The sequence below is a fragment of the Gopherus flavomarginatus genome, chromosome 4 (assembly GCF_025201925.1).
Source record: "Gopherus flavomarginatus isolate rGopFla2 chromosome 4, rGopFla2.mat.asm, whole genome shotgun sequence".
NCBI lineage: Eukaryota > Metazoa > Chordata > Testudines > Testudinidae > Gopherus > Gopherus flavomarginatus.
The window spans coordinates 215,008,106-215,033,817 of record NC_066620.1 but is presented as its reverse complement, the minus strand read 5'-3'; the positions used below and the strand labels follow the sequence as shown (position 1 = coordinate 215,033,817).

General features: G+C 47.6%; 2 protein-coding genes across 7 annotated transcripts in view; one reads left to right on the top strand and one right to left on the bottom strand.

Annotated features, from left to right (window-relative positions):
- Positions 1 to 1,408, bottom strand: part of HADHA (hydroxyacyl-CoA dehydrogenase trifunctional multienzyme complex subunit alpha) — a 42,201-nt gene extending 40,793 nt beyond the window's left edge. For 2 of the 3 annotated variants that reach the window (XM_050948770.1, XM_050948772.1), the window contains exon 1: positions 1,304 to 1,408. In XM_050948770.1, coding sequence (XP_050804727.1) covers positions 1,304 to 1,391 — 88 coding nt within the window. In that variant the 5' untranslated portion in view covers positions 1,392 to 1,408. The remainder of the gene's footprint in view (positions 1 to 1,303) is intronic. The other variant, XM_050948771.1, reaches the window with a different exon arrangement.
- HADHB (hydroxyacyl-CoA dehydrogenase trifunctional multienzyme complex subunit beta) overlaps positions 1 to 23,668 on the top strand; it is a 96,918-nt gene extending 73,250 nt beyond the window's left edge. The window contains exons 1-16 of one of the 4 annotated variants that reach the window (XM_050948856.1): positions 720 to 723; positions 3,012 to 3,088; positions 3,455 to 3,496; positions 5,771 to 5,867; positions 7,296 to 7,340; positions 8,824 to 8,923; positions 11,252 to 11,339; positions 12,384 to 12,571; positions 14,982 to 15,162; positions 15,851 to 15,972; positions 18,257 to 18,336; positions 18,423 to 18,470; positions 19,762 to 19,849; positions 20,824 to 20,898; positions 21,453 to 21,617; positions 22,497 to 23,668. In XM_050948856.1, coding sequence (XP_050804813.1) covers positions 3,022 to 3,088; positions 3,455 to 3,496; positions 5,771 to 5,867; positions 7,296 to 7,340; positions 8,824 to 8,923; positions 11,252 to 11,339; positions 12,384 to 12,571; positions 14,982 to 15,162; positions 15,851 to 15,972; positions 18,257 to 18,336; positions 18,423 to 18,470; positions 19,762 to 19,849; positions 20,824 to 20,898; positions 21,453 to 21,617; positions 22,497 to 22,532 — 1,422 coding nt within the window. In that variant the 5' untranslated portion in view covers positions 720 to 723; positions 3,012 to 3,021 and the 3' untranslated portion in view covers positions 22,533 to 23,668. Of the gene's footprint in view, positions 1 to 719; positions 724 to 1,705; positions 1,793 to 2,572; positions 2,703 to 3,011; positions 3,089 to 3,454; positions 3,497 to 5,770; positions 5,868 to 7,295; positions 7,341 to 8,823; positions 8,924 to 11,251; positions 11,340 to 12,383; positions 12,572 to 14,981; positions 15,163 to 15,850; positions 15,973 to 18,256; positions 18,337 to 18,422; positions 18,471 to 19,761; positions 19,850 to 20,823; positions 20,899 to 21,452; positions 21,618 to 22,496 lie in introns of those variants that run through there. The other 3 variants (XM_050948853.1, XM_050948854.1, XM_050948855.1) reach the window with 3 other exon arrangements.
- The last annotated feature ends 2,044 nt before the right edge of the window (positions 23,669 to 25,712 follow it).

Here is a 25,712-nt window from a genome sequence, read left to right as displayed (position 1 = left end):
CCCAATTAACTGAGAACCAATTGTAGTTTGCTGGCTTGTGCAAAATTCAGTGGGCTCTTAATCCAGTGGACAGGTTTTACTTTGGAATCCCAGTTCCCTGAGAGAGCCACACTCCTGCATAGAGCCCATTAACTGTAATTTATTTTAAACCAAACTAATCTATTATTTAAAACCCATCACCACCCAAAACTGTAGGGTGAAGGTGGCCATTGGAAAAAGAACAATGGCCGTGTATTACAACCTCAGATTCCCCCATAGTGGGGATTTAAAGCTCAGTAAGGTCCAGCTACTGGGGAGTGTGACACTTCTAGAGTGGTTGGAAGGTGCCTGAGAGGATCCCAAGACCTGTCAGTTGAGAACACTCAGGCCTACTCCTCTCCCCCTCTTCTGGGCAGGGCCGCTCAGTGCCAGGTCTCAGGCAGCCCCGGGGGGGGGGGTCCAACAGATGCTGCACGGCCCCCAAAGCAGCAGGATTAGCACAAACAACACAGCCCAAGCCCTGCACTCCACACTAGACAGAACCCTGCCCTCTCCCTCAGGGAAGCACGGATTCCTCGCCCAGACACTGCAGTCAGCAGCCTCCCCATGGGCACAGGGAGCCTGGGGCAGGCAGTGGGGGACCCCAGCACGTGCAAGGGATGCCCTGGAGGAGGCAGAGTCCCCACCCTAGAGAACAGGTTTTGCCCCACCGTAACCCCCACCCAGACAGAGGTGCGGGCCCGGCCCTCCCCCACAGAGAGCGAGCCTGTCCCCCCCCCCGGCACACCCCCAGCTCACTCCCCCACCCCACCGAACGGACCTTGCTTCCCCCTCAGGTGGAAGTGCAGCCCCAGCTCCCCCCCAGCCCCCGCAAAGCAGGCCCTGCCCCCCCCCCGCCAGAAGCACAGTCCCGGCTCCCCACGGCAGAGGTGCCCCCCCCCAGCTCCCCCCCAGCCCCCGCAAAGCAGGCCCTGCCCCCCCCCCCCGCCAGAAGCACAGTCTCGGCTCCCTGCGGCAGAGGTGCCCCCCCCAGCTCCCGCACAGCAGGCCCTGGCCCCCCCGCCAGAGGCACAGTCCCGGCTCCCCGCGGCAGAGGTGCCCCCCCCAGCAGGCCCTGCCCCCCCCCCCGCCAGAAGCACAGTCCCGGCTCCCCACGGCAGAGGTGCCCCCCCAGCTCCCCCCCAGCCCCCGCACAGCAGGCCCTGCCCCCCCCCGCCAGAAGCACAGTCCCGGCTCCCCGCGGCAGAGGTGCCCCCCCCGCTCTCCCCCAGGCCCCGCCCCAGAGCGGCACTTGCTCCCCCCCCGCCCCCGGGCGGCCCCTCACCTGCGAGGCCGGCGCGGCGGGGCGGACAGTACTTGGCAGCAGCCGTGAAGCGCGTCAGGCTCCCGATCGCCCGCACCGCGGCCGCCATCTTGCCAGGGAGGTCGAATGAGAGAAGCGGCGACAGGACCCGCCCGTGTGTGGAGCGGGGGCTTTTCGTACGCCGGTCCCCCGGGGCTGCCCTCGGCGTTGCCTGATTCACTCACCCCCCCAACCGTAACCTTGGCCCGCCCCTTCACTGCGCACCCAAGCCTGCCCTCTGCCCGTTACAGCAGAGACGTGATAGGGGTGCGGGAGGGCAGGCAGACGGGGGAGGAGAGCGAGCCCATCAGGCACTGCCGCGGGCAGCTATGGGAGGGGTAGGAGGGGTCTTTCCTGAGGCGGGGCGCGGCCGGGAGGGCGGGGGCAGGCTCCTCGGCGTCGTTAGGGAGAAGGGACCTGCCAGCGCCGAGCGGCCGGAGCGACGGGAGCTGCGAGCGGGCGAGCCCGGAGGTAGGACCTGGCGCGAGGCCTAGTGCCAGCCTCGCTCGGACGCGGCGCCCGGGGACCGGCGGGGGGGCAGTGAGGGGGCGGGAGTGAATGGGGGGTAGTGAGGGGGCGGGAGTGAAGGGGGGTAGTGAGAGCGGCGGGGCGGGAGTGAAGGGGGGGCAGTGAGGGGGGCGGGAGTGAATGGGGGGGCAGTGGGAGCGGCGGGAGTGAATGGGGGGGCAGTGGGAGCGGCGGGGCGGGAGTGAATGGGGGGGTAGTGAGAGCGGCGGGGCGGGAGTGAATGGGGGGGTAGTGAGAGCGGCGGGGCGGGAGTGAATGGGGGGGTAGTGAGAGCGGCGGGGCGGGAGTGAATGGGGGGGCAGTGAGGGGGCGGGGGCGGGAGTGAATGGGGGGCAGTGAGAGGGGCGGGAGTGAATGGGGGGCAGTGGGAGCGGCGGGGGCGGGAGTGAATGGGGGGGCAGTGAGGGGGGCGGGAGTGAATGGGGGGCTGGGGGGAGTGAATGGGGGGCAGTGGGAGCGGCGGGGCGGGAGTGAATGGGGGGCAGTGGGAGCGGCGGGGCGGGAGTGAATGGGGGGCAGTGGGAGGGGCTGGGGGGAGTGAATGGGGGGCAGTGTGGGGGGCGGGAGTGAATGGGGGGCAGTGGGGGGGCGGGGGCGGGGGGCTGTGCTGGGCTCGCTGAAGGAGGCGGCGGGCCTGGCTGAAGAGACTGGAGGAGGGGGGCTGCAGAGCTGGGTTCCCTCGCTGCGGGCAGAGGCTGGGCAGCGCAGAGGGCCTGTGCTCCTGCCCTGGAGCGGATCCCCAGGGCGGTTGCGGGGAGCTGAGCTCAGGGGGCAGCGGTCCCAGCTCGTCCTGCCTGGCCGGGACATCTGCACCTATTGGATTCCCTGGAGGAGGCAGCGCGAGGGGTTGTTTGTGAGTGATCAGGGACGGGATGAACGGCAGGACTGGGGGGCATTTTAAAATGGGTCTGCCCAGAACACCTTGCAACACACTGTACTGCCCTGATCCTACAAGAGGCAAGATGATTATTTACTTGTGTTGCAATCGCTCCTAAGGCTCCAGTATTAGACACAGTACAAACCTGCCACAGAAAGACAGTCCCTCCCCCACTACGGATCTTCTGTAGCTCCATTTCCTTTGGTTGTGTGTGAATTAGGTAGCTTGCCCATCCTGAAACCTCTGAACAAACTAATTGTTGTCTTTCAACTTCTCCATTGCTTTAGATTTCAAAATGACTTCCATGTTGAGCCGCGCTATCAGAAGCCTCCCTGCTACTTCCACATGGGCTGTCAGATTCTGTACGTGTTCTTCCCATTGTTAAAAAATTAAGTTGATGCTATGCAAAAGGACACTCATTTAGCTGTTTTTAAAAAATGGGTTAAAAGTAGATTCAGATGTGCCAACTGCACCCAAGTCTCCTTGCCACTGTGTGATTTAAAAAAAAAAAAAAAACTTTTGCTATTTTTCAAGTGTTTTTTCTCCCCTGTTGCTGTGAAAAACCCACAAACTGGTTATACACAATGTACATGACATTTTTCTCTAAATGTGCAGTTACCACAGATTACTTGTCTAAATTTTTTCTACAATTGTAGCACATTTTAAAGTATTATAGATAATCTTTTTGTCAGTAATTGTTCTGCCTGCCTCTGTCTTTTGTGTTTCAGCTGTAAGATCCTTCAGCTGCTCCCCTCTGTCACATGCCACAGGTAAAGTGAATACACTAAAAACCTCACTGCTGAAAGACTAAATTGGCAAGGTGCCTCCCTATCCCTGCACCTGTCCTAGACAGATACAGAAACATAGTGTAATGTTCCTTTTTCGGGGGGGGGGTACATTTCTAAAAGTATGAACATAGAAATATGTTGCCAAAATATTTTTCAGATATATCAAAGCTGGTCTGTGAAAAGAACAAGTCTGCTAAATATCTGATTTATTTTTCTACTTAAGCATATTTCGTAAAGCAAGTGTGATCATCTTACACTGCCTTATTAAAGAGAGTCCAGTCTTTGTGCAATGAGGTTGCTTTGTAAAGAATTGTTCTCTAGCTTTCCTTTTTTTAATAACAAAACTCCGACCCTTCAGATTGTAGGACTTTCTTATTTTCAGGCTGGATATAAATTCCTTTTCTGTAAGTCCCTTCCTTATTAGGACAAACAAAACAAATGTCTCTGATTTGTGTACTTATTCCTTTCATTCTATGGCTATAAGATATGGCTCCTGATTCCTAACATATAGCAAATGTCAAAGTTTAACATAGTCTTAAACCTAGCACCTTGCATCTCACACGTTTCTAATGTGTCAGAGATGAGCCCCAATTTTCGTTGAGAATATATGGAGTGCAAATCCTACCATTAGCTGAAGACTATCGGAGCTAGTAGCAGGCAGCTATAAAATGTCATGACACACTTTGATATCTGATACATCCTAATGTTCAATAGAGTTTATATATCCTGCTATGTAAAGACAGTCCATTGCCTTTTGATATGGAATGTGGAAAATGTGAAAAATAGTGAAGTGGGGAGAACTCAATGAGCACAATTCAAGGGAGGCCATCAGTTAATATTTGGCTCATTTTATAAAACCTGAGACTAATGGAAATATATTGAGATTTTAAAACAAAGCTTTCTCTGGAGTTTTTGCACCTCAGACGTTGCAGCATTGGGAGCCTGACAGTGAAACTGACCTTTTAATTCAGGAAATGAGAGACAAATCCTCCCTTAGGGTTGGGAACAGACCGAGCTTGTCTGGCTCTGGTACTGGGAGGTCGGATGGTCTTTGTGTAGGCAGCCCTACAGACCCTAAGGATCTCACTAGGTTGTTAGTAACAGCGGCAGAAAAGCAATAGGAGAGACTCACCACAGCCCAGAAGAAGGACCTGAACCAGAGCTCAAATCATAACAGATGAGGTAGGGTACGAACTTGGAGGATCCATACAAAACGGGGATAAACTGAAATGGTCTAGGCTCAATAATTGTCCCTAGGCCCTCCCGCCTACCAAGAGATGGTCCCTGGCCAGAAAAGGCTTGTGGTATTGGGTATAACGTCCAGTTGGTGGCGCAGAGTAAGGGGCTTCGGCTTTAATGTGGGTATATGCAGTTAGATACTAAAAATGACAGCTGGAGTTCTTAAGTGCTGCTTCATTTAGCTGTTGATTGTTCTAATTCTCAGTGTCTGCGGTTCCCTGAATCATTTTGGGCCTAGTGACTCTGATTTGGGAAATAGCTCATGTTTACCCTTAGCTTTACTCAAACAACCCACTTATAATAACACAAGTACTAGGCTGAATCTTCATACTCACACTTTCACTTGCTTAAGATCTCATATTTATTTGGATTTAAGTAGCTTTTACATCCCATGACCCTTCCCAGTCTTCTAAATGCAGCCGCTTCATATTGTTGTCTTAACAAATCAGGAGACTCTTAATCCTTGATTACACTAGACATTTGATCCACTGAGTCTTTTTATTAATTGTATTTTTCTAGGACCACAGGCAGGAGGCATTCTGGACTTGATCAGTCAGATGTTACTGTGTTGCAATATATTACTTTACCGTACTCTCAGGATGGGAGGTACAGGGTAAATTTGATGTTCAAGTCGGGTCTCTTTCATTTCTAATGACTGTGATCCAGCATTACAAAGACATCTGTTGCCACAGTATCCTAGTGCTACCTGGGAATGGGAGTCAGGAATTGGATGTCTTGTTCCCAGCTCTGCTGTTGGCTCACTGCAAGGTCTTAGCTGAATCACTGTACAGATGAGGAAACTGGGATTCAGAAAGTAAAATGACATGCCCAAGATCAGGCTGCGTGCCATGGAGGAGACAAGAATTCAATCCAGGCTTCCTAGTTACTTGATGTGGGACTTCACCACCGAAGAATGTTTATCCAAACTTTCTAGTTTTATTTATTTTTTAAATAAAATCTTGCTGCAGACTTGCTCAGATTCTAGCCAATAGCTGTTTAAATATTTTCTTCAAACAGTCCAGCCCAAGAGTAAGAAAACCTTAGCCAAAAATGGTGTGAAGAATATTGTTGTGGTCGATGGGGTCCGCATTCCATTTTTACAGTCTGGCACCTCGTAAGTATGAAAAGAAAATACACCTCTTTGCTTTGGTTAATCATGTAGACAGATTCAGGTAGAATCAGAATGGAAAACATTGGGTTTGCTATAGTTGTATTTCTCTAACTGCTTTCACTTCATTCAGTGCCTGATGTTTGGGGGGAGGGATAACTCAGTGGTTTGAGCATTGGCCTGCTAAACCCAGGGTTGTGAGTTCAATCCTTGAAGAGGCCACTTAGGGATCTGGGCAAAATCAGTACTTGGTCCTGCTAGTGAAGGCAGGGGGCAGGACTCAATGACCTTTCAAGGTTTCTTCCAGTTCTAGGAGATAGGAATATCTCCATTAATTTAAAATTTAATGTATTTATTTATTTGCTTGCTTAGTGTTCTGACATTTGTAGCTACTCTTACTCATAACAGGAAAGAGTAATGAATGTAATACCTGCAAGGTGTTTAACAACTTGTTTTTCTGATCTTTACCAGGTTGATAAACTTGGTGGTTTGTTTTGGTCCCTTCCTTCTTGTATTGTGTTTTTAATCTTGTCAACATCACTGGTTGCTGTTATACAGGTGAAACTCTGTGAGCCCTGCTACATATTACAAGCTTGAAGGGATTGGGCATTCCAAAGCTATTTGATTTTCCCCAAGAGTTAGAATACATATCTTGCAACTCCAGTGTTCCTTGACAGGGATTCGCACCACCTAAAAGATTGCAATCACTTAAAGCTGTAGCTGCAACCGTGTGGTACCTTATGCTCAGCAGAAGTGAGCTAGTGGTTCCTCTCTCCTTTGTTATAACTATAAGGAAACTGGCATAGTCAGTGTGACAGTCTGGCTTGGGAAAGGAGAGAATACATTCTGATGAGAACTGAGGATGAATTACTAAATAATACAAAGAAAATCCTCTGTATATTGGGATGTGTAAGGGCTAGGTTGGGCTGTTTGGTTCTCTAGGCTTGACATATGTCCACTGTTCACAGTAAGTAACGTGCAGCCCAGCGGATCTGTCTTCATATGCCATTCGTGTGACTGCACCTATGATTGAAAAGTGCTTCCAAGACCCAGGCATAGTCCAGTAGCAGCAGCAGACGTGAAAAACCTTTAAACTACATCAGATGATTTTGTTAGAAAGCCGTTACTTAATGCCATTAACTTCATAGCTGAAACACTTCCCTATGGTAAACAGGGGATAGAGTTTTGACTTTTGCTGTCGCTATATCTTGTTTCAGGATTTTCCTTAATACAGCAGTTATGCTTTGATTTTTTCACATATAGACACATTTGTCTCCACAAAACAAGGCTGTGAAATGGCCATTTTTAAGTGAAGAGACTCCGTGAGTGCTCATCTGATGCCATACTATGTCTGTTCTATTAATCTGTGCTCTGAATGGTATGTTAAAATAACTTCAGGGTTAATTTTGTAAATCTGTCTGTCTTAACTTCCAGATATGCAGATCTGATGCCGCACGACTTGGCCAGAGCCTCACTGCAGTGAGTAAACAAGAATTGAGTGGAAGAGGAGCTCAGACAACTAGCTGACACTGGGGTTTTGTGCTGGGAGGTTGATCTAGTGCTGATGGTAATGCTGGGAGCCAGGGTTCATAGGCTGTATTCCCCGCTTTGTCACTCAGCTATGTGACCAAGGACAAGTCATTGCACCTCTCTACCTCAGGTTACCTACCTGCAAAATGGTGATACTACTGAATGCTTGTAAAGCACTTTGAGAGCCTCAGAAGGAAGGCACTGTCTAAGTGCATGCTAGGAGGATACTGTGTCATCCTCCTGGCCAGCTCTGCTTCAAATGATCTACTACTGAATGTGCTTGGCGCTGTATAATATGAAAAATAAATGATGAGCAAATTGGGGCAGTGACTGATACCCAGGGAAAGCCACCTTAGTACTGTCTGTGTCTTTCCTCTCTCATTTCATGTGTATTCTCTCCAATGCCTTCTCCAGCCTGCAGCTTGACAGCGTTTGTGGGTCCTGTGGGAAAGGAGGGTCACTAGGAGGGCTTTCAGTGAGGGAAGATGGGGTCCTGGCACCTTGGGAGGTCATTCCATACTTACCCCTAGGGGCAGTGTGGAAGAAGGTTTGAAGGCAGGGGTTTGGGGCATGTGGGGAGGAGTTTGTCAAGGCTGGCATTGTTGATGGGCAGTGGGGCATGACTCTGAAAGAGTTGCGGTCTGAGATGAAGGCTGGGTTGGAGTCATGCCAAGCCTTGGCTGTGAGGTTGATGCAGTAGCCAAGGGGGAGCCAGAGGAGGGATTCAAAGGGGAGTCAATCTGATAGACTGATGGCATGCAAACAGTGCAGTTTATAGTCCCGGACTGCATGTTGGTGTTAAGTGGTGTGCACTGGCTGCTTGGATCTGGTAGTAGCATTAGTAAGCTGCCATAGGGGCCCCTACCTGCATCATGTTTACTCTTACCTTTTACTTGATGTTTTGAGGAAGTCAGAATTCAAATTTGTGTTTATTTTAGTTTTATATCTATCCTTGCAATGGGGCGCAGAGGTGTATGGGCTTGTTTGTACGGACATCCCGGAGCATTTGTATATGGTATTTTCTATGAAAATATGAAAAAATTGCTGCTTGTCTTTGGTGTATCCCTGTAGAAGCAGTAGGTTTTCAAACACTGAGGGGTAGGCTGGCATGACATCTCTGACTCCCTCTTCTCTCTCCTAGTTTTGACTTGAGGCTCCCCCAAACTGAGGAACAGAGGTAGTAACCACCTGTGTATTGAGAGGGAAGGGGGGTTATTGAAAAAGAGGTGGAGTTTCTCTTTTTTACTGTAAGAGTCCATTTCCACTGGATGATCACAGCTCCTTCTGGGGGCAGCTATATATGCAACCTCCTCTCTGAATTAGGGAAGCACGCTCGCTGGTGTCCCTGGTTTGAAATTGGCTGCCTGGTGACCTTGGCAAAGTTACTGCTTTTTATTTGCTGGTGCAGATTTTCTTGTCTTTCTTTTCTCAGAGGGTTGCTGAACCGGACCAGCGTCCCGAAGGAGGTTGTCGATTACATTGTTTATGGCACAGTTATCCAGGAGGTGAAAACAAGCAATATTGCTAGAGAGGTGGGTTAAATGAAGCAGGTATTCTATAAAGCTGGTTTAAACAGCTAACCTGAGGGAACTAAACCCTATGAAAGAATCAGTTCAACACTGCTCCTTGTGGGTTGGGAAAATAAGCCATTCACCTTGTGTTGTGCACCAAGTAATTAAATGGCACTCCCATCCTGTTAAAATCATAAATCTACCCTGTCAGTTCTAATACTGTGCACTGTGAAATCCCTACTGGAGGATGACCAGAAAAGCAGGACCCTGGTGAGGAACGATTAATCATTCTGCGCGAACTGTCCTCTTGGGATCAAGCTCTGGTTTACCAGAAATATTTGATAACACGACAGTATTTTTTGAAAAATAAAGCTGGGGGATCCCAGATGTAGCATTTGAGTGCTCTGGAGAGTGCCAGCTTAGCTGCCTTTCCTAGTGGCAGATGTAAAGAGAGAAGTGACTATACATAATGCGGGGGAAAGAGTGTAGAAATCTGTTGCAGTAACTCCTCACTTAATGCTGTATTTCTGTTCCTGAAAAATGCGACTTTAAGTGAAACGATGTTAAGCAAATCCAATTTCCCCATAAGAATGAATGTAAATGGGGCGGGGAGGGGGGTGTTGGTTCCAGGGAATTTTTAATTTTTTTTGCCATACAACACAGTACTATAGTTGGGAGGTGCCCCCGCCTTACTCCACCCAGGGACAGCCCACTGACACTGGAGACAACGAGGCAGGCAAGGAGGCTAAAGGTGCTGTAGGCTAGGAGATGCACATTGCACAGCAGCAGCTTCCCCTACTCTGCAAGCACCGGAGGCAGGGGGATCAATCCTTGGCCCACCCACTCCACCTCTTCCCCCCCACCCCCCCTTAACCTGCCTCTTCTTCCCCCCTCCTCCCCCTTTACTCCGCATGCTGAGTCCTCCCTCCTCCACCCTCCCTCCCCTGCCTCCTGCCCACCCACTGGTTTGTGGTGTTCTGGAGGGAGGGGCAGCCTGCAAGCCAAGTCCTTGCTCCTCTTCCCTCCCTCATGAAAACCGCAAACCAGCTGATTGCTGTGGGCAGGAGGCAGGGGGAGGAGGGGGAAGGCGCTGATCTGCGCGGTCTGCTGGCGGGCGGGAGGTTCAGGGAGGGGAGGTAGGTGGGCTGATAGGGGGGCTGCTAGCTGTGGACAAAGCAGGCGGCCAAACAACGTTATAGCGAAGCATTGCACAACTTTAAATGGAGCATGTTCTGTAATTGAGCGGGGACATAAGATTGAAACAACGTTAAGCGAGAGGACATTTGGGGTGGGCAGGGATAGCTCAGTGGTTTGAGCACTGTCCTGCTAAACCCAGGGTTGTGAGTTCAATCCTTGAGGGGGCCATTTGAGGATTTAGTTGGACATTGGTCCTGCTTTGAGCAGGGGATTGAACTAGATGACCTCCTGAGGTCCCTTCCAACCCTAGTATTCTATGATGCTAAGTGGGGAGTTACTGTACTGTAAAGCCATCTCCATAACATTAGACATGATTCTGCACTAATCTAGTTTCTGAAACCCCAGCAGGTGTTCTATGCAGCAGCCAGCGCCATTCCACCAAAAAGAATCCCACCTAAAACTTGTTACATAATTTCTCCTAACTGCACTTGTTATTACCAGTACTTCTCAGATTCAATCAGCAGTTTATTTTTGTATGTGCAAGTGTTTTCTTTGACCTCCTGTCAGTCAACTGAGCCTGTGGTTTAATTTTAACTTCCAGAGAAGGTTTGAACTTTACACTAGTTGGCCACATGTCAGTTAAGATGTGTCGTCTTATGGCAACACGTATTCCAGAACAGTTCTTCTCTTGTGACAGAGGCCTCCACTCCCTGCTCTGGTAGAGCTTGTTGTCATTCCCTGCCTTCAGGAAAGCTTGGTCTGCTACAAACGTTTAATGTTCAGTTATATGCAAATTGCAGCTTGCATTCTACTGCAGTGTTTTCAAGGTCTCAGACAATTACTTTCATTCTCTTGCATCTATAAATAATAGATGGCAGGGTGAAGCAAAAGTATAGAAAGTTTTCAGAAATACGGTGCTGTGTTGCAGAAGAGGAATTTGTCTGTTCATTTAGGGTCTGCCCATGGTTGCCCGTGTAGTTTGATAAAGAGGCTTTGAGAGGTAGGCACCAGACAGTCTCTCTGCTTACAATAGAAGGAAGAGTCCTCGTGGTGACTTCATGCAGAATGCCTTACCTCAGCTGTGTAGGTGGGAACTTGACACGTTTGTAGCTTAAATTCTGCAAAGATGTCTGGCCTTTAATGTTTCAAGAAGCAGGTACTGCAAGGTAGAACTGGTGAGGGGTTTTAATCATTATCTTGTGTTGCCCATAGGCTGCCTTGGGAGCTGGCTTCTCTGACAAAACTCCAGCCCACACGGTCACTATGGCTTGCATCTCTTCAAACCAAGCTATGACCACAGGTATGTTGGCTGAAAGAACAGGTAGTAGATTAGAAGATGGCATTAGCGGCCTCTCTTCTCTTCCCCTGTCCTACCTGCACATCTTAATGAATGTGGTTAAGTGTCTGGAGGAGGATTAAGCCTTATGCTTACGTCAACTTCAGCTATGCTATTCTCGTATCTTAGATTGACTTAGAATCACTTACTTTGTGTCCTTGTGGCACGGGATCAATGGCCGCCGCTTCCCCGTTGACTTTGCTTCTGCCTCTCCCAAGCTGGAGTTCAGCAGTCGACGGGAGAGCGATTGCTATCCCCAATATGATGAGTAGTGTAGACGTACACTTAGATTGGGGAGGGGTGCTATTGAACCACTAGTTCAGTAACATTTCGCAGAGATTTTTGAAGTATATGTTCCAGGCCTTCAGGAGCTCTTGATTATCAGCTTAATTCAGGAGCGGTCTCCACTCGTATTCAAAATTGTCCAGAAAAACTGAAGGGTACAGACTTGAACTTGACAAAGTTGTAGCCTTTTATGCTAATACCGCCTTCAGTATAGCCCAAACTGAGCAAAAATTGAAGATCCAGGTTTTTACCCCAAATTGTTTGAGGGATATTTCTGCCTCAATTCCTCGCATGAAAATAGTGGGAAGTAGAAGCAAAATTGCAGCAATCAGGAGAGTTCCATTTAGAATATTGTTTATTTTGTCAAAATCTGAAAAAAAAAGTTTTTAATTTATTGAAATGAAATATTTCAATAGACCCTAAACAAAGGTTTCTGGAGTTTCATTTTCTGAAAAATTTTGAACTTTTGGTGCTTTGTCCCATATCAGGACAATTTTTTTTTTTAAATCTCAATTTTTTCACCTGATCAGAAATCTGTTTGCTGACCAACTGTGCAGAAAAGCAAAATGTTCTCCTTGATTAGAGATGTTTCTGTTTTGATTGCATCTGCTCCTGAGAAATCCTTGATTAGTTGTTGCTTCTCATCAGTAAGTGAAAGTATTTCAGCTTCTTTTAAAGATGTCCGCCCACACTTCTGATGATCTTCTCCATCGCTTCCTGTAGGTGTTGGTCTGATTGCATCTGGCCAGTGTGATGTGGTGGTAGCTGGTGGTGTGGAGTTAATGTCGGATGTTCCCATTCGTCACAGCAGGAAGATGAGGAAGACTCTGCTCTCCTTTAACAGGGCCAAGAGCCTGGGCCAGAGGCTGGCTCTGGTTGCTAAAATCCGTCCTGATTACTTTGCCCCAGAGGTAAATCTCCTTCTTTCCACCTCTCGGTAGGCGTCTAGTGTTCTCAAGTCTGTCCTCCTTCGTAGTTTGCCATTTAGTAGCCGCTTGTAAAGTAACACACACTTTAGGGGAAAGGAATGTAATTATTTCCCTGTGGAGAAGTCAGCATGGTAACGGTTAGCTGGGGGTCCAGACTGTGGTGGTTCTGCATCATTCCATCCACCTAGGATTAGGCTGAGATTTCAGTGAATTAGCAGAGCTCCTAAAACTCTTTGAGGGACTACGTATAGCTTTTGCCTACATGGTTCCCTGACAGTCAGGCATGCACTTAGTGAGCTTTACATATTGAAACGTCAAAATACCTCTTTTCCCAGCTCATTGAACTCCTAGCATAGAGGTTTACTGAAGACATTAAAATGTTTAAAGAGGAAACTTGCCCTGCCAGCCTAAATACCGTGCAATTCGTCTTGATCTTCTGAAACTCAATGAATCGCTCTTCAAGCTAGTAGTGACACATCGGGTGCATTTTCAACACAGCAAATACAGAAGAAAGCGTTCCCCTCCCACTATTAACGGGATTGTGCATCTGGTTGACACCTTAAATACACAATCCATTTATTCTCCAGGGGCCCGAGCCTGCAGGAGACTGCTTTCATAATAAGAGGTGAAAATGGGCAGCCTGCCCATGTAGATAGGGGGCTCTCCATTTCATGGTGTAAAGGGAGCCCCTCCACCTGCTCTCAAGGCCGGAGGAAAGGGGACTTGTAAAGTGGTGGAAATGGGTAGGAAAGGGGTTTTATTCACAGTGAATAATTTGAGGGCTCCTGGAGTTCTGTCCTCGCCAGAGAGGCTATTTTTGCCCACGTACTGTTAATAGAGAATCCATTATTGTCAGCTAATGGTACAAGTGCAGAGATACTCAAAGTGCAGCTGAGAGATGAGACACAGATTTGAATGCTGCAGACTCCCAGAACTGGAAAATAGCTAAGCCCTTCTGTTTTCAATTTAAACCAGTTTTTACTGAAAAATTCTTGGGTTTTACAAAAAGTATTATTCAGTTTTTTCACCCTACTTTTGTATAATTCAAATATATAAAAAGTAACTTGTTTTATTAGGAAAATACAGTACGTTGCATGAGACGTATGTATTACTACACACTGGCTAATGTATTGTATATGCAAAGCTGCCTGTTGAAGTAAGGCATTAGTCTAGAAGATACACAGACAGGCATGCACGCCAGCTCTGAAGTGCATGCACATCTGAATGTACTGATGAATCTCACACCCACCACAAATGCATTTCAAGCTGTTAGCAGATAACAACAGTTTAAAGATTTGACACACTAAAATGGGAAGACGACAAAAATTGGTATCAGAATACATTTCTGAACACAAGGAAGTATTCGAAAGTTTTAAAAAAACCAAAAACAGGAGAAAAGGATGAAGTTGAGTAAATGTGCTGCGAATGGTGTGACTCAATTATTAAATGTAAATATTTACAGGCTAATAGCTCTAAGTCTACAACAATAAACTGTTTATTCAAATGAAAAATGTTATTTGGGGATTAGAGGTGTATTGTTTTCTTCAACTCCGAGGTGGCGTGTTTTGAGTTCTGTTTTAGTTCTGCAGCAAACCACATTGAACAGAATTCAAAGCATCAATCCACTGAATACTCTCCTCCCCTGTCTTTCTGTCCACCAAAACAAGCCCAGATATTTACCCAGAAAAATTATAAATTGTTTTTTGCACTGATTTTTCCCATTTGTGGTGTTGTGGTAATAAACTCTAATAAATTCCTGGGAAAAATTAAAATAAAAACTGCAAATGAAGGGCCCAAAAAAGAGCACATTCAGCAGCGTGGGAGTCTTGGCTCACGTGTGTGGATAAAGTTGTCATCCGTTCTCTCAGGATGACTAAATAAATAGTGACTTGAATTTGGCCCACTTGTGTAGCGTGCTACTTCCTATGAAGGTGTGGGCCACTGATGCTGCAGGCCCCAGCATACATTGCTCCAAGCAGCCTGGCCTCACTTCATTTCAGGGCCTGTTGTTTCTCTGGTCTGCAGCTCCATATTAAATTCAAGGGCAGCTGCTACCTGCCTCATTGTATGCAACCCAGGAGCAGTCCTCAAGCACCTGGCAAGTGGCCAGCGTGGCCCTTACTTGTCAAAGTTTGGGCGTTCCTGTGTTATCTGTGGTCAGCAGTGGGGATTCCTTTAGTTTATTTGATCTCGGTGGATCTTAGTAAGATAATGTGCATTATTTGTATAAAGCTAATTGCTCTTTTTATAAATGGAGGACTTCAAGGATTTACACATATGAAAAGTAACCAAACATTTAAGTTACAATGGTGTAGTATAGTTTGCTGCTCATAACCACCATTGGAACAGATGGCATTTACATCTGCTTACCTTATGCTTCCTTTTCCTCTAGCTCCCAGCAGTAGCAGAGTTTTCCACCAGTGAGACCATGGGACACTCAGCAGACCGGTTGGCTGCTGCCTTTGCTATCTCCCGTGTGGAACAAGACGAGTATGCCCTGCGTTCCCACACTTTGGCCAGGAAAGCCCAGGATGAGGGGCTGCTCAGTGACGTGATACCCTTCAAAGTGCCAGGTAAAAGCCATGTGTTCTAATGCCAACCCAAAATAGCACCGCTCCCTTTAGAAGGGAAAGTGGCAGTGCGCAGGTCATGGAGTTTTGTATCTGTCAACACGCTTTTTCACTCCTCAGCAGCATCAAATCTATTTAAAACCTTTCATTTACAACCTGTCCCTGCACAAGAAAGTAGTGATCTAGGAGCACGGGTCCCTGCTGAGTCTGTGATCTAAATCTTGAAGCACCCTGCTCCATATCCCTGCTTATTTGGTGATTATTGCCTTCGTACAGGGCAGATCAGGAGCTCACAGGTGAGGAATCCTCCTGCTCTTTGTATCAAAGAGTTAACAAGCAACAACTTACACCACAGGGAAATGTGTGTTTGCAAGGAATAACAAGTCCAGTTTCAAAACCAGCCTAGAAAAAGTGCCAGTGTGATGAAGCATATGCCAGTTGTGCTCCTTAGAATGCTTATTTCAGAAATCAACAATTTGAAAGAAGCAGAATTTTTTCAATACTCGAGACCGTTCCCTTAACGCTAAATTATTTTGGCAAGAAATCAAATAAAATGAATGACGCCTCCATTCTTTCCTTACACTCCTTTTCCCATGGAAAATAGTGCTCTCTCTCCTCTCTCTCTTGTTCTTTTCTGTAAAGTGGGGTCTGATGCCCACTTCCTTTTAAGGTTAATGCTCTGTTTTAACAGGCAAAGATACTGTTATCAAAGATAATGGAGTCCGTCCATCCTCCATGGAGCAGATGGGTAAACTGAAAGCTGCTTTTGTCAAACCTTATGGGACTGTCACAGCTGCCAACTCCTCCTTCCTGGTAACGTACTCCGCCATCCATTTGTGCAGCAATATGTGAGACTGAGCTATTCTTCTACCCATTGCAGCTACCTGGACTGTATTTCTGTGACGTTAACACTACTCCGACTTCGTTGGCTTTTCCATAATGTCATCCACTTTAAGTTCCAAAATGACACTTGCATTTTCTCTTAAACGCATTTAAATTTAGCAACGCCCTCAAAATAAAAGCAGAAGGTTCATTATAAACACTTGAGGCTGCTTTACCTGTTGGCGTCATCATAATTGCTCTCAGAAGAGGACCAGGGAAGGTTTCCCAAGGCACAAATGGGAGTTACACACCCAATTCCCTGGGACTTTGAATGAAGTTGAGTGCCTAACTCTCTTTTTTGCCTTTGAAAGTCTCCCCTGGAATGCACAAGGAATGTGTCTTGTCCCTATGTGCAGCACAAAGGAGATGCGCTAGTGTTTAGCTCCTGTTCACGTTTTGCAATAACTGCTCCTTTCTTTGTGCTATAAAGTAACGCTGGTTTCACAAGGAGCAACAGTGTTTTCTGCCTGGAGTTCCTGGGAACTTGCTGAGGTGTAATAGTACTTTAGAATTGACTCCACTGCAAAATATTGGCATATAACGGACATTGCATACAGCCGAGCTGTAGGTTAACTTGGAAATACATTCTCCTTTTGAGACAGCATAAAATCAGTGCATCAAGGACACTGTGCTTTAAAATATTAGGATTTAGTTTTGCATACATGAACCAATTACAGTGCTCTGAAACTCAGACTATGCAAGCACTGTAGCTGCCAACATGAAGAGAAGGGAATTACCTTACAAGTGGAGAACCAGTGTTGACAAGGCCAATTCAATCAGGGTGAATGTGGTCCACTCCCAACAATTGATGAGAAGGTGTCAATACCAGGAGGAGGGAAAATTGCAGCCACTCCTAGAGTGAGACGGGTACCCAGAAGTCACCTACTACAGGACAGGCCCAACAAGGAAAATAACTGAACACCACTGGCCATCACCTATAGCCCCCAGCTAAAACCCCTCCAGCGCATCATCAACGATCTACAACCTAGCCTGGAAAACGATCTCTCACAGGCCTTGGGAGACAGCCCCCCCAACCTGAAGCAAATACCAGCAACTACGCACCACACCACAAAAACACTAACCCAGGAACCAGTCCCTGTAACAAACACTGTTGCCTACTCTGTCCCCATATCTACTCTGGCGACACCATCAGAGTACCCAGCCACATGAGCCACACCATCAGGGGCTCATTCACCTGCATGTCTACCAATGTGATATATGCCATGGTGTGCCAGCAATGCCCCTCTGCCATGTATATTGGCAAAAAATGGTCAGTCTCTATGTAAAAGAATAAATGGACACAAATCCAACATCAGATATGGTAAGATACAAAAGCCAAGAGGAGAACACTTCAGTCCCCTTGGACATTCAATAACAGATTTAAAAGCGGCCACCCTTCAACAACAACAACTTCAAAAACAGACTGCAAAGAGAAACTGCAGAGCTGCAGTTCATTCGCCGACTTAACACCATTAATCTGGGCTTGAATAGGGACGGGGAGTGGCTGGCTCACAACAAAAGCAATTTCCCCTCTCTTGGTATTGACACCTCCTCATCAGTTATTGGGAGTGGACCACATCCACCCTGACTGGATTGGCCTTGTTAACGCTGGTTCTCCACTTGTAAAGTAACTCTCTTGTCTTCATGTGCCAGTATATTTACGCCTGTATCTGTAATTTTCACTCCATGCATCTGAAGAAGTGGGTTTTTTACTCACAAAAGCTTATGCCCAAATAAATCTGTTAGTCTTTAAGGTGTCACCGGACTCCTTGTTGTTTTTATGGATACAGACTAACACGGCTACCCCCTGATACATTGCTATCACAGCAGTCCTACTGATTTGGCCAGCCCACTCATACATTATCTTACCGTCTACCTCAGTCAGTGCTGCATTGCTCCCTACGGTGTGTTTTACCTAGTTCTTTATCCCAAGTGATGAGGCTTCTGCCAGTTTTCTTGGGCGCTTGTCCATTCCACAGCCTAATGGATTACAAGCAGATAAGTGTGACTTGTAGTGTAACTTTCTGGTGGATGGTTACAGATAAGTTTATAGAGCAGCATTTGTGTTTGCGTTCTTGTGTATTTTGTTTCTTTGTACTATGATTGTGTGCTGCAGTGATGTGGGCCCTGTACAAACACGTAGAGACTTGTCACCTTTGCATAGTGTGAGCGCTCTGTGAGTAGTTGCCTGACTGAGTTTGTCTGGTTGTTTCAGACGGATGGTGCTTCGGCAGTTCTGATTATGTCTGAGGAGAAGGCTCTGGCGATGGGCTACAAACCAAAGGCCTACCTAAGGTAGAAGGAACCATTCCACCTGGCTTCGGAAAGCTGGTCTTGCTTTTGTCTTCTGTTCTGGTACTGATGGTGCTTCTCTTGTGCAGGGATTTTGTGTACGTGTCCCAGGATCCAAAGGACCAGCTCCTGCTGGGGTAAGGAATGGCTTCTGGCCAGCATAGTCACACACTTAGCATTGCTGGACATGATCAGTTACCAGCACTAAATGCTTCCATTGCTGTAGAATGGCTGAGTGTTTAGTTAGGCACATCACAGCCAGACAGACAACTGGACCCTGCCTCAAAGGGCTGAGAAAATCTGGGTACAGGACATGATGCACCAAATGGAGGTGACTAAGACTAGGAAAGAGCTGAGGCAGGGGTTGCAGCAACACAGTGTGATGGAGTAGGGACTGTCTGTGTGGGGGATGGGAGAGCCGGGGATGTCTTTAGGTGAGGGACAGGAGCTGAGCCTGTAACCTGAGCTAGGCAGGGGGGAGGGGTGTCAGCACCTTTTGCCCGGGAAGCTGGACAAAGGAAGGGGCCGGCTGTAGGGAAGTTAGTTCAGTTTCGTTTTTGGGCTGGGTAGTGGGAATTCAGGGTATCCTAAGCTGGGATCCAAGCACCCTGAACCCCCAGAAGGACTCGATTGAGGGGTCCTGACTGTGCCTCCAAGCTCTGCTGTAACCTGCATTCCTGTTGTCCAATAAACCTTCTGTTTTACTGGCTGCCTGAGAGTCACTGTGAGTCCCAGGAAAAGGGTTGCAGGGCCGAACTTCCCCACACTCCGTGACACACAGTTACATGGGTACTCAGGCACGTGCATGGCACGGTGTTGCCGCAGGTTATTGGTTCATGTGATAGTATTAAACCTTAGCCATCCAAGTAACGAGTCGCAAGACTTTGCACTGGAATGAATTGCCCAGGGAGGTTGTGGAATCTCAATCACAGGAGATTAAGAGCAGGTTAGACAAACACCTGTCAGGGATGGTCTAGATAATACTTAGTCCTACCATGAGTGCAGGGGGCTGGACTAGACGACCTCTCAAGGTCCCTTCCAGTCCTACAACTCTAGGATTCATTAGTGTTAATGTTGGCATACATCTCAAGGAAGGAGAATTTGAATGTGATTAAAATCCAGCTAATCGGGTTTGATGTCTGGGCTGCCCAGACTTGCACATGAAGAGGTCAATTAACTTTAGAAATGGGATGAAATGCTTGTCTTCATCTGCCTAAAGCATCTTCCTATGGGCCGGTGGTGACTTTTGGGTTGTACATCAGTTTGGGAGAGGCTGAAAATTTCGTGAGCACTTACCTGTTTGGCATCTTAAATGCTGCAGCTCCATTTTGCGAGAGAGGAGGCTTAATAGGGATCGTAGTGAAGGAAGGGGGAAGGAGTCCGTGGAACACATGCATTAATGTCACGTTTGCTTTTCTGACCCTTTAGGCCAACGTATGGGACTCCCAAAGTGTTGGAGAGGGCTGGTCTAACACTGGCTGATATTGATGTGTTTGAATTTCATGAAGCTTTCGCTGTAAGTATCTGCATGGGAACATGCATGGAGGGGAGGGGGTGATGCACCAATGTGTCTTGGGTTGCAGATCTGGGTTCTCCTGCTTAAGGTCTATAGCAAGGCTATTTCGTTCGGTTTTATATCAGGAGTGGAAAGAGCTATGTTCTTACTCAGTTTCCTTCATTGGATATAGGGTTTTGTATCTGCACATTATGATTTTGTACATTAACTGAATAGACTGTCTGCGCAGAGCACCTCGGCACAGACTAACTGTTAATCAGAGGCAACGTTTTTCTCTAAGGTGTCATCTGACTGGGACAAGGCTCATGCAAATAATGTTCCTTTGAGCCCTTTGTGTACAACCAGCTGTGTCCATCCTTCTTGATCACGGACTAGTTTGAGGAAACTAAAATACCCCTAACTTGTTAGTACTCTGCCATATACAGTAAAAGCTTTTCTATCCGGCATGTTGGGATACTTGGGATTGGGGGGTGCTGGTAAGTGAATAAGGCTACTTAACTGAGAGGGAGGGAGTTTGGGTGCAGGAGGGGGCTCGGGGCAGGGGTTTCAGGGTGCTGGATCCAGGGGCAGGGAGGGCGCTCACCTTGGGCAGCTTCCCACATGCAGCGACCTGTCCCTGCCGTTCCTAGTCGGAGGCACAGCAGGCGGCTCTGCGCGCTGCCCCTGCCCCGAATGCTGGCTCCGCAGTTCCCTTTGGCCGAGAACCACGTGACCAATAGGAGCTGTGGGGGCGGTGCCTGTGGGCGGAGGCAGTGCGCAGAGCCACCTGCTCTAGGAGCAGGTACATGTTGTCACTTCCGGGGAGCCATGTGGAGCCAGCCAGGCGCCAATCAGCCTATAAACTGGACTTTCTCTGAAGATTAGAAATGCCAGTTTATAGAGCTTTCCAGTTGGTACAAGCCGGATAACACGGCTTTTACAGTTCCTCATTCTGAGTCTGCTGTAGTCCTGGAGTCTTTTCCCCTTCCTTCTAGGGGCAGATTTTGGCTAACCTGAAAGCTATGGATTCGGATTGGTTTGCACAAAACTACATGGGCAGAAAGTCTAAGGTAAGGACATAAGAAGGAAGCGGGTTTTAAGATCAGTGTTGCTTTTGTCATTTTAATTCCTGGCTGTAAAAGCCTATCCAAACTGCATAGCAATTCTAAGGCCCGTATTGTGTTTCTACAAGGGAGAAATACCCAGCTTCCTAAAAATCAGTCATTTGGTTCAGTTCTTCCTAGTTCGAGGAGCTGTAGCTACTCTGACGTGACCTCTGGCACTCCAGCCCCAAGAGAAGGCAAAGACCTAGAGCTATGCGGCTGATGTTTCTCAGTAAAAATGATAGGTGAGATTAAACCACTGGCCTCTAGCAGCTAACTGGCTGTAGCTGGCCTACTGTCACTATAAAGCCTCATACATTGGCCTACACTGCAGTGAAACACAGATGTAAACTCTAGTGAGCACACCAGCAGCAGAGACTAGCGGGTCTCGTAAGTCTCTTCAGTCCCTGAGCTCCACGTTGGTCAGGTGACCGTCTGCGGCGGGAAGGCCTCAGAGGGGGCGGGACAGGCTCCTTAGAGGCAGAGGTTGGCAAACCTGTTCCTTTGGTTTGTTCTTGCAGGTTGGAGCCCCACCTCTGGAGAAGTTCAACAAGTGGGGGGGCTCCCTGTCTCTGGGGCACCCTTTTGGTGCCACTGGCTGCCGTTTAGTGATGACTGCAGCTCACAGGCTGAAGAAGGAAGGAGGGCAGTACGGTGTGGTTGCTGCCTGTGCTGCGGGAGGCCAGGTAATGCTGCATGGGCATGCTAGCGTTGTCCCTCTGCTGAGAATGGCAGGAATTCCTCTCTTCCTCGTGGTACCAAGAAGTCACGTCCTGTGTATGCCGCACATCGGTGCAGCTTTGAAGTTTGTTACCATCAGGTGGCCTTAATACTATCCAGGCAGCTGGTCTAAGGAGCCAGCCAGTCTTGCTTTTGCAGCATTGCAGTGCTGTCCGAGAGTGACCCTTATTTGGTGGCCAGTGCTGCATATCACCGTTGATATAGTTCAAAAGGGAGGAACGATTCTGCACTCCGCTGTGGTTTTGGCAGGGGTGGTTTTCACTGTCTCATGAACCCTGAGGATCCTACTGAAGTCTGGCTTGTTAGGTTCCACTCCCTGTGTAAGGAACAAGAACCTCTGTATGAAAAAGGCAGATAGCACCTGCTCTCCAGTGGCACTTGGAAACCTCCAGAGAAGTATTACACCTGTTGCTGTTAGGCAGTTGTGGTTAGTGGTAGGAGATTGGGTTACGCAGTAACTTGGGAGGTCCCATCCAGGCCAGTCCTATCCTCACTAACCCAATCCAGCTGAGACACTCTGTGGGAGCTGCGTAATCATTCTAATCTGGGTGAGAAGAGTACTCCTGGGTATCCCGCAGCATGCTTTCTAATCCCATCCCCTGAAAGGAATGCACTTCCTCCGGCAGTGCTTCGGGAATGGCACCATTTAATCCAACCTGTGTCTGTAGCATGCTGCCACTGAGTAAACACCTGCTATTAATCTCTTCTCGTTCCTACAATATGACTAACGTCCTTTGGAAATGAAGCTCTTCTGCTGACTTGTACATGTATTACAGACAGTACCTTTCAGACTAGAGTGACCATGCTCTGCTTCTCCATTTCAGGGCCATGCAATGATTGTGGAACTTTACCCCCAGTAAGAGAACAAGGAACTGCTGAATGGATCTGGCCGTGTTCTGTGCCAGGCAGTGCCATTTCAATGCACTAATAACATATCTGTGATCCTTCTTGGAAAGGATTCCTGGTGGCCTTTGTAAATATCTTCTCGTTACCCTGTCAGTGATCTGGACCAAATTAACGCTCTGTCGAATACACCACCAAACAGTTAGCGTGGCTCTTAGGCCTGTTGGGGTCCTGCAGTTAACCAAAACTTTATAAACAGGGGCTTTCTTATGGAAGAAATGAGTAATGCAGTCTGGGAATGTGAAGCATTGTTTTCAACAGAGAATTACCAAGTATTTAGTGTGTCCATCTACAGGCTCCGCCTCTAAAGCTCAGCTGTCCAGTTAGGGATGTGACTTAGCAAAGAGCAGACCCAAACGGAGTTGAATGAGGTAGTGTGTGTAAAGGATGGTGCAGAGTCCAAACAGCACTGGGCAGTAACTGTAACTGCTTTAGATACTTGTCAGCCTTAATAAACCAGAGAAGAATTTGAACACTGGGCAGGTTTTTTTTCTTTTTTCTTCCCTTGATTATTTACACGTACACTGATGGTTTCAAGCGCTCTGTACTCTGAGGCTTGTCTGCTTGGAGATATCACTAGGGTGTTCTGGACTCTTGAAAATAGGAGTAAGGGGCTCCACAGAATGCACATTGTGCTGCAGAATTGTGCTCCAGAATCTAACTCTAAAAGAAATATTTTTATATGAAACTGTCCCTACCCATCTTCCAAACCCTCCAGCTTCCCCTAGGACAACTTAGTTCCATGTTTTAATACAAAAGTCTGCAGTATATTGAACCATGAAGAAAAAAATAGGAGCAGTGTAAGAATTTGAATTCAGTATCAAATTTTCTTAGGTACATTGTCTGGTGTCAGCCATGCAGATCAGCTGTGCTCTCTAAGCCAGGATTATGAGAGGATTCATCACAGGTCAGCCTACTTCTCTTGGTAAGAGAGACAGGCTTTCAGCCCCACAGAGCTCTTCTTCTGGCAACAGTCTGTTCCACTCTGCATTTAGCTGTGACGCTGGGAGTACCTTTCCCACACCTGTGGGGCTCAAAATCTTCTCACTCTCAGCAACGAAAGTCGGTCTAATAAAAGATCTTGCATCCCGCACCTTGTCTCTCTAATATCCTGGGACTGACCGGGCTACAGCTACATGGGATACATCACATCGGCCTGTAACTTTGGGCTTGTTTTTTTCTGTTTTATGCTTAAAATTCTCAGGTCATTTAACAGAACAGAGCTTGTGCCATTTGTACCTGTGAGGAAACAGACTTTGCTAAAACAGTTTTGACTAAACAATGACATTTTCCCTAGTTTCCTTGTATAAAAGAAGCGTGTGCTGCAGGTTGTCGTTTGAACACGTAATGCATGGGATTACCAGAGGCTAAAACTGAGGTTATGGGCAGAGTTCACCAGTGGTTATTAAAATACTAGTCACAAAATCGCCTTAGTTACTCCCCCTCCCCCCAAGCACTGGGAAGGCTGCATAAGAGGGTGACCAAGATTGGGTATAGAGGAGCAATGTTAATGTGCTGGGGAGCCAAGGCCAGTTCCCTACGACTGCTTGTCCGAAATGTGGCCTGGGTCTCGGTTACATTTTATGGTTAAATTAACTTCTAATACGGTCACGTTCTGTCACCCAGGAAATGGAAGGGCTGGGCCGGTAACCTGCTGTGTTATGCTAATTGCTGGTAAGTTATTAACCAAACTGTGACTTCCCTTGTGATGGGAGGGTGACAGATGCAGTGCAAGTCCCTAGCTCGCCTGCCCAAGTTAGACAGGCTACGCAAGGTCTCAAAGGAGAGAAGCAGCCACAACTCCTGTTAACTCCAGTGGGAGTGGAGCTTGGTTGACAATCGGGCCATGTATTCAGCTCCTGGATTTAGACACAGGATTAAACAAGCAGAACTGCCGCTTCCAGAACATGCGATTTCAGCTCTAGCCTAAATCCCACATTAGCTGCTTTCTCTAGTGAGAGGGAGTGTAGGCCCCGAGCGTAATGAAAACATCACCTGGCCTTTGAACTCTTACACTGACTCTGGTTAGGAGATATGGGGATGTGCTTCAGAACCGCTCATGCCTTGAGGTCCTTCTGGACGCATGAATTAGGGGGCTCCAGAAGCAGTTCACCAGTGACATCACTAACCCAAAGGGGAGGGTCAGTCCCAGGAACTAGCTGTCATTAAAATAGGAACCTCGGCAAGCTGTAACCACTGGGAGGCTAGGTCTCCATTTGTGTTTTTAGGCAAGGGATTTCTCCTCTCCCTGCTAAAAAGCTGGTGTTAAAACCTACTACTTGTCATTAGTCACGTTAACACTGGCTGTAAGCTGCACAGCTTCATCAAAGACCAGGGAAGCGTGCCCCAACTTTTGCCATAGAGCTGGCAATTGCTGCGCTGGAGAGGCAGCATTATGCAGAACACAGGGCTTGGGAGATCAGGTTGTTTTCCCAGCTCTGCCGCTGAATTGCTGGGTGACTTTTGGCAAGTCACTGCTACGCTTTCTCTGTCCATCATGGAATGCCAGGGTTGGCAGGGACCTTAGGAGGTCATCTAGTCCAGGGGTCGGCAACCTTTCAGAAGTGGTGTGCCAAGTCTTCATTTATTCACTTTAATTTAAGGTCTCGCGTGCCTGTCATGCATTTGAATGTTTTTAGAAGGTCTCTTTCTATACATCTATAATATAGAACTAAACTGTTGTTTAGTAAATAACTATTGTAAAGTAAATAAGGTTTCAAAATGTTTAAGAAGTTTCATTTAAAATTAAATGAAAATACAGAGCCTCCCTGGTGGGGAGGACCCAGGCAGTGTGAGTGCCACTGAAAAGCAGCTTGTGTGCTGCCTTTAGCACCCGTGCCGTAGGTTGCCTGCCCTTGATCTAGTCCAACCCCTGCTCAAAGCAGGACCAATCCCCAGACAGATTTTTGCCTCAGATCCCTAAGTGGCCCCCTCAAGGATTCAACTCACAACCCTGGGGTTAGCAGGCCAGTGCTCAAACCACTGAGCTATCCCTCCCCGTCAAGGCAGGTGCATGTTACTTGTCCACTGTGCAGTGCTGTACCTGAACAGCCCGAGTACTTTTGCCTATCTGCTGTCACAGCGACTACCCTTGCTAAACAGTTGTCGATTAGACGTGTTACAGTACTTAGTGGGCC